Source organism: Bactrocera latifrons, unplaced genomic scaffold (assembly GCF_001853355.1).
Source record: "Bactrocera latifrons isolate USDA-ARS-PBARC rearing strain unplaced genomic scaffold, ASM185335v1 scaffold_138, whole genome shotgun sequence".
Taxonomy (NCBI): Eukaryota; Metazoa; Arthropoda; class Insecta; order Diptera; family Tephritidae; genus Bactrocera; species Bactrocera latifrons.
In genome coordinates, this window is record NW_017534830.1 from 563885 (window position 1) to 580971 (window position 17087).

General features: G+C 33.9%; 6 protein-coding genes across 8 annotated transcripts in view; 4 read left to right on the forward strand and 2 right to left on the reverse strand.

The window, feature by feature from the left end:
• Positions 1–47: 47 nt before the first annotated feature.
• LOC108965264 (origin recognition complex subunit 1) lies at positions 48–3386 on the forward strand. Its single transcript, XM_018927539.1, has 5 exons — positions 48–1402; positions 1463–1668; positions 1727–2557; positions 2624–2759; positions 2825–3386. The coding sequence occupies exons 1-5, from the start codon at positions 285–287 to the stop codon at positions 3303–3305; spliced, it is 2772 nt and encodes a 923-aa protein (XP_018783084.1). The 5' UTR covers positions 48–284; the 3' UTR covers positions 3306–3386.
• On the reverse strand, positions 3301–6845 carry LOC108965265 (GPI ethanolamine phosphate transferase 2). Its single transcript, XM_018927540.1, has 10 exons — positions 6598–6845; positions 6165–6543; positions 5923–6102; positions 5729–5859; positions 5450–5667; positions 5183–5391; positions 4525–5128; positions 4312–4459; positions 3877–4213; positions 3301–3797 (listed from the first exon to the last, which is right to left on the reverse strand). The coding sequence occupies exons 1-10, from the start codon at positions 6753–6755 to the stop codon at positions 3396–3398; spliced, it is 2766 nt and encodes a 921-aa protein (XP_018783085.1). The 5' UTR covers positions 6756–6845; the 3' UTR covers positions 3301–3395.
• Positions 6846–7143: 298 nt separating this feature from the next.
• On the forward strand, positions 7144–9486 carry LOC108965268 (zinc finger protein 506-like). Its single transcript, XM_018927543.1, has 4 exons — positions 7144–7552; positions 7632–7757; positions 7812–8186; positions 8254–9486. The coding sequence occupies exons 1-4, from the start codon at positions 7250–7252 to the stop codon at positions 9304–9306; spliced, it is 1857 nt and encodes a 618-aa protein (XP_018783088.1). The 5' UTR covers positions 7144–7249; the 3' UTR covers positions 9307–9486.
• Positions 9487–9814: 328 nt separating this feature from the next.
• Positions 9815–12063, forward strand: LOC108965269 (zinc finger protein 253-like). The gene is made up of 4 exons (XM_018927545.1): positions 9815–10117; positions 10186–10305; positions 10375–10749; positions 10830–12063. The coding sequence occupies exons 1-4, from the start codon at positions 9815–9817 to the stop codon at positions 11775–11777; spliced, it is 1746 nt and encodes a 581-aa protein (XP_018783090.1). The 3' UTR covers positions 11778–12063.
• Positions 12064–12312: 249 nt separating this feature from the next.
• Positions 12313–13976, forward strand: LOC108965256 (elongation factor Tu). The gene is made up of 4 exons (XM_018927525.1): positions 12313–12778; positions 12845–13381; positions 13455–13683; positions 13750–13976. Exons 1-4 carry the CDS (start codon positions 12377–12379, stop codon positions 13947–13949), a joined length of 1368 nt encoding a protein of 455 aa, XP_018783070.1. The 5' UTR covers positions 12313–12376; the 3' UTR covers positions 13950–13976.
• A 1984-nt stretch (positions 13977–15960) lies between these two features.
• The window catches only part of LOC108965293 (unconventional myosin-Va), a 12582-nt gene continuing 11455 nt past the window's right edge, over positions 15961–17087 (reverse strand). For 2 of the 3 annotated variants that reach the window (XM_018927601.1, XM_018927602.1), the window contains 2 exons: positions 16657–16749; positions 16446–16583 (listed from right to left, as the gene is read on the reverse strand). In XM_018927601.1, the coding sequence (XP_018783146.1) occupies positions 16446–16583; positions 16657–16749 (231 nt within the window). Of the gene's footprint in view, positions 16584–16656; positions 16750–17087 lie in introns of all 3 variants that reach the window. The other variant, XM_018927600.1, reaches the window with a different exon arrangement.

Here is a 17087-nt window from a genome sequence, read left to right on the forward strand (position 1 = left end):
ATAAAAATATTTCTGAAAAATATAACGTTCGACAATTTCAAAAATTATTTTTTATCTACGTTACGTACGTGTTTAAGTTACGTTCATTCACTGATCATTGCAACTGTAACCCTTTTTGTGTTTTCCCATATTCGGTTGTAAACACAAATGCATCCCTAATGTCATTCAATATCGCGCCAAAAAGAAAACATCAAAAATTATATTGCTGGCGCTGATATTTTTCCAGCACTGTTGTTCTAAATATTAATATATTTGCTTAGTTTGCATTTTGTAAAGTTTTAATTATGGTTCTCAAAGAGAATAAAATAAATGGGGCACCAGTTGTAAAGTGGATTGGAAATCATACAGACACGGTAGTAGATGTGCCCAGGTTGGTACATAAAGAAGTGAATTTTTATCAAAAGTGTATCTTTGGCGATTTAACACTTTCTTTGGGCGACTTTGTACTTGTGTCGAATGCYGATGCTGCTGAACCGGATACAGTGGAAGGCTGCGACATCGGCAAGATATTACACTTATATGAATTATGTGATTCTGTCGATCGCGATCCCTATCGCGCAATCGTACAGTGGTACTCTCGTCCTGAGTGTGTGCCTCACAAAGAGTTTGATCGTGATGATATTTGCATTGATTTCGGCACAGAATTGATTGAAGAATATCGACCATATGATTCAGATATTTCCCTTGAGACCGTTTTTCGCAAATGTGTTGTCTTACTTGGTAGATCTGATGAATCTGCCAGTGCTATTTTACACAAATATAACGCTAGACGCAACACCTATCCAATGTTTGTCTGCAGATATAAATTTATTAAGGATAAAAACTCCTACAAACTTGTGCCATTAGAATGGAATACCGATATTCCAACTGCGCCGACGGAGAGTGCGATAAAAAGCCGCGGTAGAAAGAAGAGTTGCGCAGAGGACTCTCCTAGTATAAACACTAAGGAAAAGAAGACACCACGTGTTTCTAGGAGTGCATCAACACGTAAGGATAGGACAGATGGCAATGTGGGCGTAAGAAAACGTCGTGCCTCAATGGCTGCTGCAACCGCATTAGAGTTCATTGATTGTAATGTGTTTCAACGTGAAGACAAAGTGTCTCCTATTAAAATAATAGGAGGTAGAAATGTTATCCGTTTGTCGGCGAAAAAGAAAATGAAGACACCGAATGATGAAATGGGTTGCTGCGCTCCCACATCACCACTCACAGAACGCAACAGAGGGGATGTCACTCCAACAACACGTGTTACAGCCGCACGGCGTAATTTGAATTTAAGTTTGGATACTGGTGCTGATACCAGTGTGGATTCCGACTGCTTAAATTATTCCATCGTAAAAACTCCTACTGCGGCGCAGGAGCCAGCTAATGACATGAAAATAAAGCTAAGATTATCCGCAAAGTAAGTATAAGGACTTCAAATGTTCCAAAAAATATAAATTTTACTCTTAATTTTTACTAGACAACGCTCAACCAAACTGGCAGCCATGGATGAACAGTTCAATGATCCACTTTCCATTAATGTGGAAATTGAGCGTGTAATTAAAAATACACCAGAGGAGATTTATTTCACTCCAACTAAAAAATCTAGAGGAATTACCGAAGAGACTGAAATGACCCCAACTACGCGACGTAAGAGTATACTTAAATCAGCAGTAAGACGCACAGGTAATCAGAATGTTTGTACTTTTTTTTGCATCCGTCGCTAATAAAAAAATTAAATTAGGTGATAGCACACCAAAACGGAGTATACAATTGTCGGATGTTGTCGAAAAACGCGTCTTCAACAATGAGGATTTGATTTCAACACCAAAGCGTAAACCAAAGGGCGATGATAACGACATCAAACGATCGGCAATAAAAAATGCGGCAATAATCCGTCGCCGAAATTCCACAACAGCAGTAGCCGGCGCAATGACACCATCACAAAAACTTAAAAAAATCCGTAGCGGCGAATTGTCACCAACAATGGAAAACAGGCCCACCCCCTCCAGTTCAACAGCCTCAAAAGCAAAAAAATCCGATCTACAACTGGCGCGCGAGCGGTTGCACGTATCCGTGGTGCCGCAAAGTCTGCCATGCCGTGAAAAAGAATTCGACAATGTTTTCGCATTTTTAGAAGGTAAAATAGAGGACCAATGTGGCGGTTGTATGTATGTATCTGGTGTACCGGGGACAGGTAAAACAGCAACCGTTACCGGTGTCATACGTATGCTGCAACGTAAACAAGCGAACGATGAATTACCACCATTTGAGTTTGTCGAAATCAACGGTATGCGTTTAACTGAACCACGCCAGGCATACGTACAAATTTACAAACAATTAACGGGCAAAACTGTTTCGTGGGAACAAGCGCATTCACTGCTAGAGAAACGTTTCACAACACCGGCACCACGACGTGTTACTACAGTGCTGCTGGTTGATGAATTAGACATTTTGTGTAATCGGCGACAAGATGTTGTGTATAATTTGCTGGATTGGCCCACAAAGACTGCGGCGCATTTAGTGGTGATAACTATAGCCAATACAATGGATTTGCCAGAGCGTTTGCTAATGGGTATGTTGTGGTTGTCGTTTGTTATATGAGCAAAATATTTACATAACTTTATTTGATTTGTTTTAGGCAAAGTTACTTCACGTCTGGGGCTAACACGTCTCACCTTTCAACCATATACGCATAAGCAATTGCAGGAGATTGTTACGATGCGCCTTAGCGGCTCTGAGGCCTTTAAAAGTGATGCTGTTCAACTTGTGGCACGGTTAGTATAACTTAAAAAAATATTATGACACACATACTAAAAAATTCAATATTTTCTATTTGCAGTAAGGTGGCTGCAGTTTCTGGTGATGCTCGTCGCGCCTTAGATATATGCCGCCGTGCAACAGAAATTGCCGAATCCGCTTTACTTAACAAAGATAGTGACAACATAACGCCAATGCAAAAGTTTGTCGGTATAGCACATGTACAACAGGCACTCTCCGAAATGATAGCTAGCGCCAAAGTTCAAGCAATAAAAAATTGTTCTTGCTTAGAGCAAATATTCCTGCAGGCTGTGCTTGCGGAGGTGACTCGAACTGGTGTCGAGGAAACTTCATTTATGGGTGTCTATTCACAAGTGGAAAGTCTGGCAGCCTTTGAGGGCATCAACACGCCTACAACGGGCAATTGTTTACGCATTTGCTCAAAATTATGCGCCGAACGTTTGCTTATTGCTGAATGTGGGCGTAATGATATTTTCCAAAAAATACTACTCAATGTTAGTGTCGATGATATACATTATGCATTGCGCGTGAATGGTGTTTAACTAACACTTGTGTTTTTAACAAATAACATACACTCATTTCTTTGTAAATTCACTCACTATTATTATTTTATAATTTAACAATGACAAATTTTATTTTTGATCGAATATGTACAAGCTAATTGTTGTCATTAAATATGTAAAGAAAAGTACAATTACTCGGTAAAATTCATACAGCGCTTTTGGTGCAAATACTGAATAAATAAAAAGATGATAACGAAAGAATAGTAATAACCATAAATAAATTAGAACCGGTACAAATATGCTTAATGTGTAGAAATAAATAATAAAATCAATATGCTCATTTGCAGACAAATCATTTGTTTTGTTATTATCACTTTCTTGCAAAATATGCGTAATTAAGTATAAAAATGCAATAAACTGTGCGGAATACATATTTAAAGTGACAAGAATACCCACAATTATTGGATTATATGAAGTTTGACCAATGTAGCCTGGATTTAGGTCGATTGTGGCAAAACTGTTCGAATTACCCTACAAATTAATATAAATAAATAAAATGTTAAATGTTTTCTAAATTCTGCTATCAACTACACAATTTCAGCGTTTTTACCTGGTAGAAGTAAAACATATTGCCCACGAGTATTGTGCACAGCAGTTTCGACAAGTACTTGTAGTTGGAAGTGCGAAGTGTGTTCTTTCCGAATTTGTCGCACAACTCATAACATAGAGAGAGTGTGTATATCAAATAAGCGACTAGGCAAACATTGTGCGGCTTATGCAGCAGCAAGCAAATTGTCAGCAGTAAAGTTAGAAGAATTTTAAAGCAACCAGCTAGCAAAGTGTGTTGAATTTGGTAACTAAGACGACGTTTGGTATATAATATCACAGTTGAAATGCAGGCAGCAATAATGACAACCATCCAAAATATATGCAAAACAATTTTAGCACTGTAAGGGTGAAATTATAATAAATATGTTGACAAAAAAGATATGAATAAGCGATATATATGTACATATGTACAGATAAGAATTATAGCAATGCTTACCAGCAGTTTGTGTCAAACACAGAGGAAACCACTCCCTTAGAGGCGCGATAGAAATAGATCAGCAAGGCAGCAAAAATATAGACCACAAGCTCCTTACGCGTTTGTACGAGTTTATGCTTGCGCAAACACAGTACATATAGGAGCAGACCTACAATAACACATTCAAATGGATGTTTCCGATAATTTTTACGTTTAACTGCAGCACACACATACCCGCAACGAATATGCAACTTAACCATGTTTTTGTTGCTTCCTGCATTAGATAGGACGACCTGCTGTCTAAACGGTATAAAATACCCAACCCACCAATTATCAGAAAGGATGTCTGTAATTTTTGTAAATTGCACAAAATAACTTTATATAGCTCCACACCCTTGATACACGCATCCAGCTTGTAAGACAATAACTCTTTTTGAAAACTTTGCATACCAAGCAAAATTAAAGCGCTCGCACCAAGATAATGCCAAGTTTTATTCTCGTTTTCGATGAATGAGGAGGAAGCCAGCGTTAGTGTGTGAATTAGTAAACAGCTTAGCAGCATCCAAATTTGCTTAGGAAGAGAGATCTGTAGATTATTGCTAGTGTACATTCGTCGCAATAATAAAATCGCTATATTTATTAGCATATAAACGCTAGCTATTATCGCCAGCAATATCACAACGGTACTCATTGTGCCAGTAGTCGTGAAATATCCATGATAATGGCACCATTTATTTATGCATGCGGCAAAAGCTAATAGGGACAGGAATGCGCCCTTGCCCTTGACAAAAACGCGATCTGTTCCCGTGCAAAAATCCAATAGCGCATTGAGGACTACCTGGAAATATGTTTAATATAATAAAAAATTTTGTGCCATTAACCCAGTTCTTACAATTGTGGTTAGCGCAAGTCCCAGTGTGATCAGCCCGTAATCGAATTGCACTAATGAATCGGAGAGCTGATTTGAAATTTCGCGTGCCAAACGTATATAATGTATTTTAGCGTCCTCGAAAATAAAGGCATTTTCAAAATTATTATTACGCTTTTCTAAAAGAAAATGCTTATGCGTAGATTTCGCTGTTGTAAACCATTTGCTGAATGCTATAATAATTTGTAAACAATTATAAGCAAAATTGGATGTACATATGTGCAAACTCACCATTTTTATTAACATAATCTTGACCAAATTTGTTGTTAGCTTTTTGCATTAAATGTAAAGCATTGTAGTAATAAGCATATAGTTGATCCTCAAAGTTAAATTCATGCAAGAGCTCGGGTATTAAACAGCCAATCGACATTGGTGGAATTTCCATAGACCACAGAATGGCTAATGTTGGAGCCACATCAATTTGATTATACTCGTTAGTTTTACTAAAGCTACAATTTATGTAATATATAAACTATACAATATTATTATAMATTTTTTGCAATTATTTACCCTTTTGTAGTACAATTTTCTTTGAGAACAAATAATGGCACATACAGTTCCGAAGCTGTACTCCCACCATGGCCTCCACCATCTCGCATACCGTGGTCACCCGTTAATATTAGTAGTTGCCTGTGAAAATGCTGTTTTGCATCACGAAATATGTGTTATCTCATAATAAGACGAAAATTATTAGTTTAGAATACCTTTGCTTTGTAGAGCTTTAGCACAACGTCATCCATTTCTTTTAGCTTAAACGGGATTTTAGAGCTATCACTACCTTCAACATGTCCAATGTGATCCAAGCCCAAATAATGAAGCACCAGCAACATCCAGTCCTCATTTTGCAATTCTTTGGACACTACTTCCGTTACATTCTTGTCACCCTATGAGGACAAAGATGAGCTAAAAAATATAAACGTACATCAAATTAATAAGTCATATTCACCTCATAAAAGTCGTTTACATAAAATGAATCTGAGTTAGCGGTAAAACGTGTAAATTGTTTTGGAAAGAGACTTATCCAAGTACGATCACCGGCAAAAACCGTAATTTCATTACGTACTTGCAAGCGGTGTATTAAAGAGTCTGCAAGCTGCTCAACATGACCAATGTTTAGGACTATATCAATAAAATTTGAAATAGTGCCGGTTGTTAAGCTTTTAAGCCGCGGCATGGTAACAGTAGGAATATTCACTCGCAATTTGAGACGATTACACGAGTTGTTGTAAGAAAACTCCATAGCATTTTGACTGGCAAAATCGAAACGTAGAGCATCCACTAGCATTAGTATGGTTTGCGCGTAAATTTGAGTTGGCGGCGTTAAACTTTGAAAAATATAATTTTTTTTTTAAAGAAAATATTGATTTTATTTAGTTTACCTCAAACCATCTAAATCATTTGGTTTGTCTTCAGCCACTGCACGATCTAATGTATAATTATTTATGGGGAAGAAGCCAGTTAGAAAAATCGACGCGCCAAAAATAAACGTAACTATCATCCACATCAAAAAATATCTGATTGATCTTGATTTTTCCATCTTTAATGCCGTCTTCGCATAACAATCATCGAAGAAGCAAACAATTTCCTAATTTTATTTAAAATTTAACACAGTTTGAAATCGATCCCATAGCAGTCACCGATTAATCAAAAATTTATTGAAAATAAATCAAAAAACTATCACAGAAATCAGCTGATCACTGTTCCTTTCCTTAACCCAAACATTACCATAATTTCAGCTTTTCAATTAGAAATCGATAACTGTTTATGAAGTAATATTGTTTTTATAACATCGCAACGCTTTTTTACTCGGTTATACATTTGAAAGGAAAAATTAGTGTTAATTATTAAGATATGTTGCAATTTCTGAAAGAAACATTGTTTGAAAATTTTGTGTCACTACAACGAGTAGCACATCACTAAAAATTTGTTCGATAATTAAATTCTGAGTTTAATAACAATTTCTAAGATACACAGTTGTCAAACTACTAATCGTAAAAGTTTATCCATTATATATCAAATTATTTCAGAAACATGAATATTTGTGGAAGTGTATTTGTCTCAAAAGACGTGCTGAATTTCGCTTTAAAATGCTTATATTGCGAAGAAGATATAAATGAGTGGGAGAGTTTTGTTAATCACATTCAAAGTTTGCACAATAGCGACCTAGAGGAACCATGCATTGATCCCATAGTGGAATTGGATTATAAAGAAAACAATGCTTTGGAATGGTTAAAAGATGAAGTTATGCCATCCACTGATGGCGATCATTGGGATGAAAATGTAGATGCTTTGAAAGTGGAAGTACCTTCAGATGGGGAAGCCTGTAAAACAGAGGTAATTTACCAATTTTTGTATATATATGTATATAGTGAATTTTTTAATTTTAATGCGTTTTTACATTTTCTTCACACAGCCAACAGAAGACCCCGTTTCTGATAATGTCGGAGACCACAGTTATGATGATGACAACGACAGTAACTCTGACTCAGACTCCTCTCAAGAATACCTAGAAAAAAATAAACAAAAAACTCCGAAAAAGGTTTGTTTACTTAAACTACTTAAGTACATCGATAAATAAAATATTTCCTTACAGTTTAAGCCATCATTTTATAGGAATAACAAAAATACAAACGTATTCATTGAAATGTATGAAAAATCTCCTTGCTTATGGAATCCTAATGACGAAAATTATAATAATAACACGGAACGTTCAAAATGTAAAACTGAAATGATACAAGGGATGGAACAAAGATGTCAAATAACATTAACTTACAAAAAATTGTGGGAATGCTTTCGGGAGTTGCACATGTTGTACAAGACAGTGGGGGAGGCCATAGAGAAGAAATCAGGTTCAAGATACAAAAAATTGTCTCCAACTGTGCTAGGATATTATGAGAAGTGTTCATTTCTCTCCGTAGCATTAGATGGATTTTTGGATATATTTGAAGATACGCCAAATACTGTTACGGTTTGTATAAGCATATTCATACATATTTTAATTTAACATTTTTAATTAATACAAAATTAATTTACAGAATATAAGCTTTGCTTCTAAAAACACTATAACGATAGCATTTATCGACACATATGAACGTTTTCCGTCTCTTTACGATTACAAACACCCAGATTACTACCAACAAGCTAAACGTAGACAAACATACAAGGATATGGCTGACAGCCTTAGGATTGAACAAAACGTTGAGTTCACCGATGATGATATCTTCAAAGGAATTGAGTATATGCGTCAATGGTATTTTAAGCTGAAAAAACGTCTTGGAAAGAATTTGAAATTTGAGTCTTTGACAAAAGCAGCGCAACATTATGTCGAAAAGTTAGCTTTCCTTACCAGAAGATCAAGGGGTGAGAAGCGTTACGACACAGATTTGCCATGTACAGAGTGTAATGAGATATTTAAAACTAATGCAGATAGACAGACCCATCTTCACAGTGTGCATAATATCGGTGAATTGCCCTACAAATGTGATTTATGCGATAAAAGCTTTACAAATAAACCCGCTTTAAATGGTCATAAACGAAGATTTCATACGGAAAAAATACATAAATGTGAATTCTGCGATAAAATTTACGCTATACCAGCAGATCTGAGAAATCACATGGGAATACATACTGGCCACAAGCCATATATATGTGAATTGTGTGGTAAAGGATTTCGTAATAGAACTAAGCTACGTTTCCATAACGATGCAATACATCTAAAGATAAGAGCATTCAAATGTACAATGTGCCCGAAAGATTTCTTGAAAGCACGCGATTTGCAAGATCACATAAAGGCTCACCTTAACATAAGAGATAAGATTTGTGATACATGTGGCAAAGATTTTACAAGCGCCCACGGATTACATCGGCACAAGCAACTGCATGCGGAAGTTAAAAAGTATGCTTGTAAATTTTGTGAGAAACGTTTTTATCAGTTTGTGGGGCTTAATTCACATATGAAGCACCGGCATGGCATTTATAAGAACGGCGGAAAGAAAAATGATAAAATCCCTCACACAGAGCCACTACCACAAACATCGACAACAAATATGCTCACCAGCGTTCTCCCAAACATTTTTGGGAATGTATAATGCTGCTATAACAACAAAAATCATGCATTTTCGTGGAATTAGTTATAAAATCATAGTTTATATTTGTACATATAAGGATTCAACACAACTTTTTGAAGTATTTGACTCTGCATAATGGCTACTTTAATATTTCTAATTTTTATTTTAGTTCTTACTGTTTAATAAAAACATATGTATATAAGAAACACCAAATAAATAAATTGTTTTAATTTATAAATATACTTTGTGGTTCTCGGTAATTTTAAATTTTTTTACAAGGGGTTTAATGTAATTACAATACACAAATATGTACAATAAATTCATAAACAAAATAAATGCACCTAAATAAGGGCAAACATTATTGATAACAATAAACTTTGTTTACACCCTTCTTCTTTGAAAACAGTGCCTATTCACATCAGCCGCATATATAATCATTGTGAATTGGATAAAATTAAGTGAAAGAAAATACACAATCGCCGAATTTTATCGCCGATTCGTAGTTCCTTGCAAGTTTTAATTCTAGAAAATGGATATATGTGGAAATGTTTTGGTTTCTAAAGACATACTCAATTTTGCGCTCAAATGTCTATATTGTGAAACAGATATAGAAGAATGGGACGCCTTTGTTAATCATATACAAAGTTTGCACAACACAAACTATGAAGAGCCTTGTATAGATCCACTAGTGGAATTGGATTATAAAGAAAACATCGTAGTTGGATTGATAAAAGATGAAACTATGACTGAAATCGACACAACTGAATTTGCGGGTAATGACTCCGATATGAAAATGGAATTGCAGTCAGATGGAGAATTTGTTAAATCCGAGGTAATATAGTGAGTGAAGTCTCTCCAGGAATTTCATACATAATTAATATATTTAAATTACATATTCAGCATGACGACTCTACCGCCTCGGATGTGGACCAAAGTCAAGATAATGATGCAAATTATGTTGACACCGATACAGATTCCCCTGATGAAGATGGCAAAAAAGATTTGGCGAACAACAAAAAAGTATGGATATGTAATACAAATCGCATTATTTTTAATCCTAGCTTACATGTAATAAAATACTGTTTTCAGTTTAATCCAACATTTTATAGGCGTAACACTAGCACAACTATTTTCATTGAACTTTATAAAAAAGCTACATGTTTATGGGATCCCAGCGATGATCATTATAACAATAGTGTAGCACGGGAAAATTGTCAAAAAGAAATTATTGAAGAAATGAAAAAGCGCTGTCAAGTTATATTAACTGATCAAACAGTGAAAAGTTGCTTCCGCAAAGTGCACATGCAATACCAGGCAACACATCAAGCAAAACAAAAAAAGACAAAGTCGAAAACTAAAAAATTACCAGGTATTGTGATGGATTATTATCAAAAATGTTCCTTTTTGTCTGTGGCGAAAGACGATCTTGTCAAAGAAGTAGAGGAGACACCAATCACAAATACCGTAAATATAAATCAAACTTTTTTACTTGAGTAATATGTACGTATAGTATATGCCTATATATTGATTGTATACTCTTTCAGAACTTAAGCTTTGCCAAACTAAATCCGGTAACTGAAACCTTCATTGAAACATACGCTCTTTTCCCAGTATTATATAATACTAAGCATGAAGATTATAATAACTCCAGTGTCCGTAAACAAACATACAAGGAAATGTCAAATATTATTAAATCTAAACAAACTATAGAATTCAGTGATGACGACATTTATAAGGGGATCTACTACTTACGTCATTGGTATTACAAACTAAAAAATCGCCTTGAGAAAGATTTAGCAGAAAAAGATTTATCAAGTGCAGCTCAAATTTATATGAAAAAATGTGCTTTTCTACCAACTAGAGCGCCAAATTTGAAATTGAAATGTACGGAATGTAATAAAGTTTTCCAAAATGAGACGACGCGACAAAGTCATCTCTTTAGGGAGCACAATATCGGCGATTGGCCACACAAATGCACGGAATGTGGACGTACTTTTGAATTCAAAGCAACATTACTAATGCATGAGCAACGCAGTCATGTGGGAAAGGTACATAAATGTGATTATTGTGAAAGACGTTTTGCCGTACAAGTGGATTTGCAGCGACACATAGGTACGCATACTGGTCAAAAACCCTTTGTATGCGAATTATGTGGAAAAGCCTTTCGCAGTAAGACACAATTGGGTTATCACTCAGACGCCATACATACGAAAACAAGAGCTTACAAGTGTACAATGTGCCCGAAAGACTTCTTGAAAGCACGCGATTTGAAAGATCACATAAAGGCTCATCTTAATATACGCGATAAAATATGTGAAACATGTGGCAAAGGATTTACCAATTGCCATTCACTCATACGACATAGACAAATACATTCCGAAATTAAAAAATTCGCTTGTAAATTATGTGAAGCGAAATTTCATCAATTTGTTGGATTAAACTCACATATGAAAAGGACGCATGGCATAGTTAAAAGTCAACAAAAGTCCTAAAATTAACTGACGTCGGAACTTCATTTTAACATGAAAAAATGCGAAACAAAGTTATGCCCAGATTCAATGAATTCATTTTTGAAGTGAATTTAATAGCGTGCAATTAGTAACGAGCGTTAATTAGAAAGTACCAAGCAATTCAAACGTTAATATTGTAACCGAAATTCAGTTCATTTTTGTTTAAGAATGATAGCCTGTTCAGTTTTAAGGAGTTACCATTAATTGAGTTTCGCAAGGATATATGATTAGCAATATTATTAATATTATATATAAAAGCGCTAAAATTATTTTATTTAAGCTGCTTACATAAAAAATATGTATTAAATGAAATTAGTATACAACATAACTTGTTTGTATGTATTTATTAAAKTATATGCACTATTTATAAGCTATCATTTCATGTTTTTAACATACTTGGAAAAATAAAACTAAATTACTAAATTTGTTGGTTTTATATAGTTGAATAAAGTTGTTCGCAACAAGCTTGAGAACTACTGCAAACAGCTGTTTAACGGCTGATTTGACCAAAAACAGCTGTGCTTATCAAATCGGTAAAGTGTGATGCAAACCGCTTTTTAGCTTTGATAGTCGCAGTTAAAATGATTAAACTATTTTCACAATTCGCCGGCAGTAGTTTGCGTTCCCTTCGCACCGTAACCGCAGACTCACATCTAACTACCACCAAACTAGCCAGTGTATGTGAGATAAAAAAAAAATGGTTTAGCCATACGGGCGTTGCTGCAGCAGAAGATGATAATACGCGACATTGTAATGTGGGTACAATTGGGCATGTGGACCACGGTAAAACCACATTAACATCTGCTATAACTAAAATTCTGGCAGAGAAGGGACTAGCGCAGTATGCGTCATACGATCAGATCGATAGAGCGCCCGAGGAGAAAGCGCGAGGCATAACAATAAATGCTTGTCACATTGGATATGCAACAGCGCAACGTTCCTATGCACACACCGACTGTCCGGGACATGCGGATTACATTAAGGTGCGTGAATAATTGATTAAATCATCAAATACATTTTTATGTATGAATTGATTGTTTTACCTGTAGAATATGATAGCTGGCACGTCACAGATGGATGGTGCTATACTGGTCGTCGCGGCAACCGATGGACAAATGCCACAAACGCGTGAACATCTTCTACTTGCCAAACAGGTTGGCATTGAACGTATTATTGTATTCATAAACAAAGCTGATCTAGTTGATCAGGAAGTATTAGAACTGGTGGAAATAGAAATGCGTGAAATGTTATCAGATTTTGGTTTTGATGGCATTAACAGTCCGGTAATTTGCGGTTCCGCGTTGTTAGCTTTAAATGGTGATACATCAGCCTTTGGTGTGCCAGCAATTGAAAATTTACTACAACATTTAGATACTTATGTGCCGACACCAACGCGTGATTACACATCACCCTTCATATTGCCAATTGATAATGCATTCACAGTAGCGGGACGTGGTACGGTCGTGGTTGGCACAATCAAACGTGGAACAATGCTTAAAAATGATTTAGCCGATTTGCTTGGTTTCAATCAGAATATCAAAACTAGTTTAGGAGATATACAAATTTTCAAAAAGAGTGTGCCGAAGGTAAACGAATTGTATGCAAATGAGAATTGCTTAGAAGTTTTTATTTTATTTTTTGTTTTAAATATTACTCTAGGCTGTAGCGGGCGAAAATGTTGGTGTCTTATTACGTGCCGTTAAAATTTCTAGCGTGGAACGTGGCATGCTCCTATGTGCGGCTGACACTGAAAATATCTCAAATCACTTCGAGGCCTCCATGTATTTACTATCACGTGCAGAAGGTGGTCGCAGTAAACCTATGCTCTCCAAATACATACAGCAATTATTTAGCGCCACTTGGAATTCGCCGGCACGCATTGACATTGGTAAGCATTTCGCAAACAAACAATTGGACTTTATTTCATGATTTTTTTAATATTTATTTTATGCAGTACCCTCCGATGGCATGCTAATGCCTGGTGAACATGGCAAGGTGCGCATAACATTACTGCGAAAAATGGTTTTAATACCAGGGCAAGCTTTTACGATAAGAGAAAATGGTGCAACCGTGGCGACAGGCATGATTACCGAAAGAAAAGCATCGTTGGATATACCAAAAAATAAATTGTCTAAAATTGAAATAACTTGTTGAGTATGTATGTGTAATAAAATGCAAATAAAGAAAAACAAGTTGGTTTTCTTTTAATGTATATTATATTTATTTGAAATAAGTACGTAGTTTTGTAATTGCATGTTTTGAAATTTAACATTGGAAATCGTTGTTACTTTATGGCAATGCCGGAAGTTTTTGGAGCTAAACATAAATATTTAAATATGTACATATGTATGCAGGAATGCGCATACTGTGTAAAGTTTGGAATTTCAGCTAATTTACATTACTATGTATGTTTCAGAGTAAATTATTTTATTAATACGATTTTTCATAGCTAATAATAATATTTCAGACATTTTGGCAAGATTTTTATTAATTAAATGGCATTAAGGAAAGGAAACTTACGAATTTTGACAACTTTTCAATAACTGTTTAAAAAATAACTTTCAATACATATACAATTTTATATATTTTTCAATTTTGTGGCATGATATAATTTTAAATATTTATGTTTGCATTTTAAACAAATATTTTTAAGTATTATTGTTTCCAAAACATTTATATTTATAAATAGAAAAAGTCTCAATATTATTATGTCTACATGTGCCTGCAATTAAAGCCTCTACAAAAACAAAAATAATTTACAGCTGCTTTACAATGTTCGCAAGTACTATAAATGTATGTATGTATAAATATGTACGTATATGCATAAAATGCGCTAAGTTTGCATATTATAATAATTTAAAGCAAACTAATTTATGTTTTTTGCTTTTGAGCTAGACCAAATAAAGTTTTTTCTCAAATACTTTTTAATTTGATTACAATTTCAGCAATATTTTGGCAAATAAATAATTGTTTATAAAATAATTTTTTTTTTTATTTATTTATAACAATTTATACAATAATAAATTACAGCATAAATTAAAAAGCGACACTAGCTATTGGGCTTTCAGTCGTATAAAATAAATTATCTGAAGTGYAAACAAAAGTAGTCAACATATATAAATTATGAGCGAAAAACGTTGTAAACTCGAAGTAACAGATGACACAGTGTATATAATTCAGTAACTAAGGCTTGATGAATATTCTAAATGCGCTAAAATTATGCCAGAGCTAATAAACACTAGCTTTAAAGTATGCTTTTATTGATTATTTTTTTTAAGTTTGTTATTATTTCTTTAATTATATCGGTTTTTACATTGTTTAGCATGTTTATTTTATATTTTTTTGTATGTTATTTTCTATTGACAATAATTATAATCATACTCAAAATAATTTTCACATGTTTTTTCATAATCTTTTTGCTCAACAAGTAATATAACTAAATAAATGTAAAATAAAATGCAATAAATACAAAAAATACAAGTCTTTTAAATAGTAGCAGCGTGCTCTACAAACGAAAAATCTATGTTCTTCGCTATTTACTAGTGCAGGCAGTTAAACTTTTTAGGAATTTGCATATTCAACAGACGTAGATTTCTTTACAATAAATATTTATATAGATTTAATGTGTACGTTTAATACATATGTATAAGGATGTATGTGTGTATGTATGTGTGTAAATAAACATTTATCTTTTTTATTATATATTTTTTTTTATCACATGTACGATTGCTCACTAACACATACTCAGTGGTCAGTGTTGCTGTTGCTGCTGCTCGCTCACCAACAGTAAGGCAACTATGTTGCTGTGGTTTCACCATTATTAACATTATTTAGCTATTCAAAAAGTTTCCCACGCTTTAAATACAACTTCAATGCAACATTGCAAAATTTAGTATAGCTGATTATATCAATTATTGCATTATTTTACTAATTCAAAATTAATGTGTATACGTGTATATGCCAATAATACTAACAAGTACCGTTAACAAAGTTTTTTTTAATGTATTAGCGTTTTATGATGATAAAGTTGCTTAGCTTTTACCGTGTAATAAATTAACTAATAGGCGAGTTTAAGTCGTTGCACAATGTCATCATATTTTAAACAATTTCTTAAACGTTTGAAATAATTTTTTGCGTACACTCTAATTAACAGTTTTTTTTTTGTTTTTAATAAAATTGCTTATAAGCTTAAGGTAAATTAATACAAATAATTTATATAATATATTTTAAGTAACTGAAATAGTCCAATTAGTTTTTATGCTATGCATGGTTTTTTTTTTCTAAATATAATTATGTATATATTGGCACTAGTGTTAAAGTATTCAGTTACAAAATACTTTTTTTCGTGTAGGGGGGAATGTTCAGTTCATTCATAAGTACGTAATTTACTATAATAATAATATGTGTATGTTTCAATGGCAACAAATTGCGCAAGGTACACAATACATATTTCTGTCACAACTCTTTTCTAACAATAACAATTTTAGCTTGGAAGTATATAGGTAACTAAGGCTTAGCTAATATAAATTCATAATTTTAGCATTTTCTAGTATTAATTTATATATATTTTCTTGCTTTGTCGGAGGGTGGAGTGTTTGGACTGTATAAATTTATAACGACATTGTTTATAATACACACATAACGTTTAATTTAAATTTTCGCCAATAGGTCTTCCAGGCCCAAATGTTTCGGCAATTCAATATCCTCTAATTTGACATCACTATACTTGAAAACCACTTTGAAGGGATGTATGAATTTCTGATCCATAGTAAATTCGTCGTTTTTAATCTGTGAATGTTGGGTTGTCATATTAAATTAAAGAAAATATTAAGAAGTATAAAATGAGTAGTGCTGATATTACCATTGCACGTTCGTTTAGCTTTTTGGTGAGTTTCTCCAAAAACGTATTCGTTATTTCACCTTCATAATCATCCAGTTTGTATGATTTCATAACCTTAAAGTAGTGAAAAAAATATATTTTTTTATTAATATTATGTTTACAAGTTGTTGTTTTTAGTTAGAATTTGTTTACATTAAAACATTGTTTTTTATAATTCTTTTATAATAAATAAAATAAAAATTTTAAACCTTTAGAATAACTACTGTCTCTTATACACATCTAGATGTGTATAAGAGACAGTTTATTTGCATTTTAAACATACACATCACACTCACCTGTTGCCTAGTTGCGCTGATCACTACACGTCCACCTAGCGTTGTTACTTTTGCGGCGTCTGCGCACAGCGTATCAATTTCCTCCATATCCATTAATTGTTTGCATAGCGACATCTG

Coding starts and splice junctions, on each gene's coding strand:
- LOC108965265 (XM_018927540.1), bottom strand. CDS start 6,755: ATGGAAAAATCAAGATCAATCAGATATTTTTTGATGTGGATGATAGTT. Junction 6,103..6,164: donor ATGTAAACGACTTTTATGAG/GTGAATATGACT, acceptor TTGTCCTCATAG/GGTGACAAGAATGTAACGGA. Junction 4,460..4,524: donor AAGTTGCATATTCGTTGCGG/GTATGTGTGTGC, acceptor GTGTTATTGTAG/GTCTGCTCCTATATGTACTG.
- LOC108965268 (XM_018927543.1), top strand. CDS start 7,250: ATGAATATTTGTGGAAGTGTATTTGTCTCAAAAGACGTGCTGAATTTC. Junction 7,553..7,631: donor GGGAAGCCTGTAAAACAGAG/GTAATTTACCAA, acceptor TTCTTCACACAG/CCAACAGAAGACCCCGTTTC. Junction 8,187..8,253: donor ATACGCCAAATACTGTTACG/GTTTGTATAAGC, acceptor ATTAATTTACAG/AATATAAGCTTTGCTTCTAA.
- LOC108965269 (XM_018927545.1), top strand. CDS start 9,815: ATGGATATATGTGGAAATGTTTTGGTTTCTAAAGACATACTCAATTTT. Junction 10,118..10,185: donor GAGAATTTGTTAAATCCGAG/GTAATATAGTGA, acceptor TTACATATTCAG/CATGACGACTCTACCGCCTC. Junction 10,306..10,374: donor ATTTGGCGAACAACAAAAAA/GTATGGATATGT, acceptor TACTGTTTTCAG/TTTAATCCAACATTTTATAG.
- LOC108965256 (XM_018927525.1), top strand. CDS start 12,377: ATGATTAAACTATTTTCACAATTCGCCGGCAGTAGTTTGCGTTCCCTT. Junction 13,382..13,454: donor TCAAAAAGAGTGTGCCGAAG/GTAAACGAATTG, acceptor ATATTACTCTAG/GCTGTAGCGGGCGAAAATGT. Junction 13,684..13,749: donor GCCGGCACGCATTGACATTG/GTAAGCATTTCG, acceptor TATTTTATGCAG/TACCCTCCGATGGCATGCTA.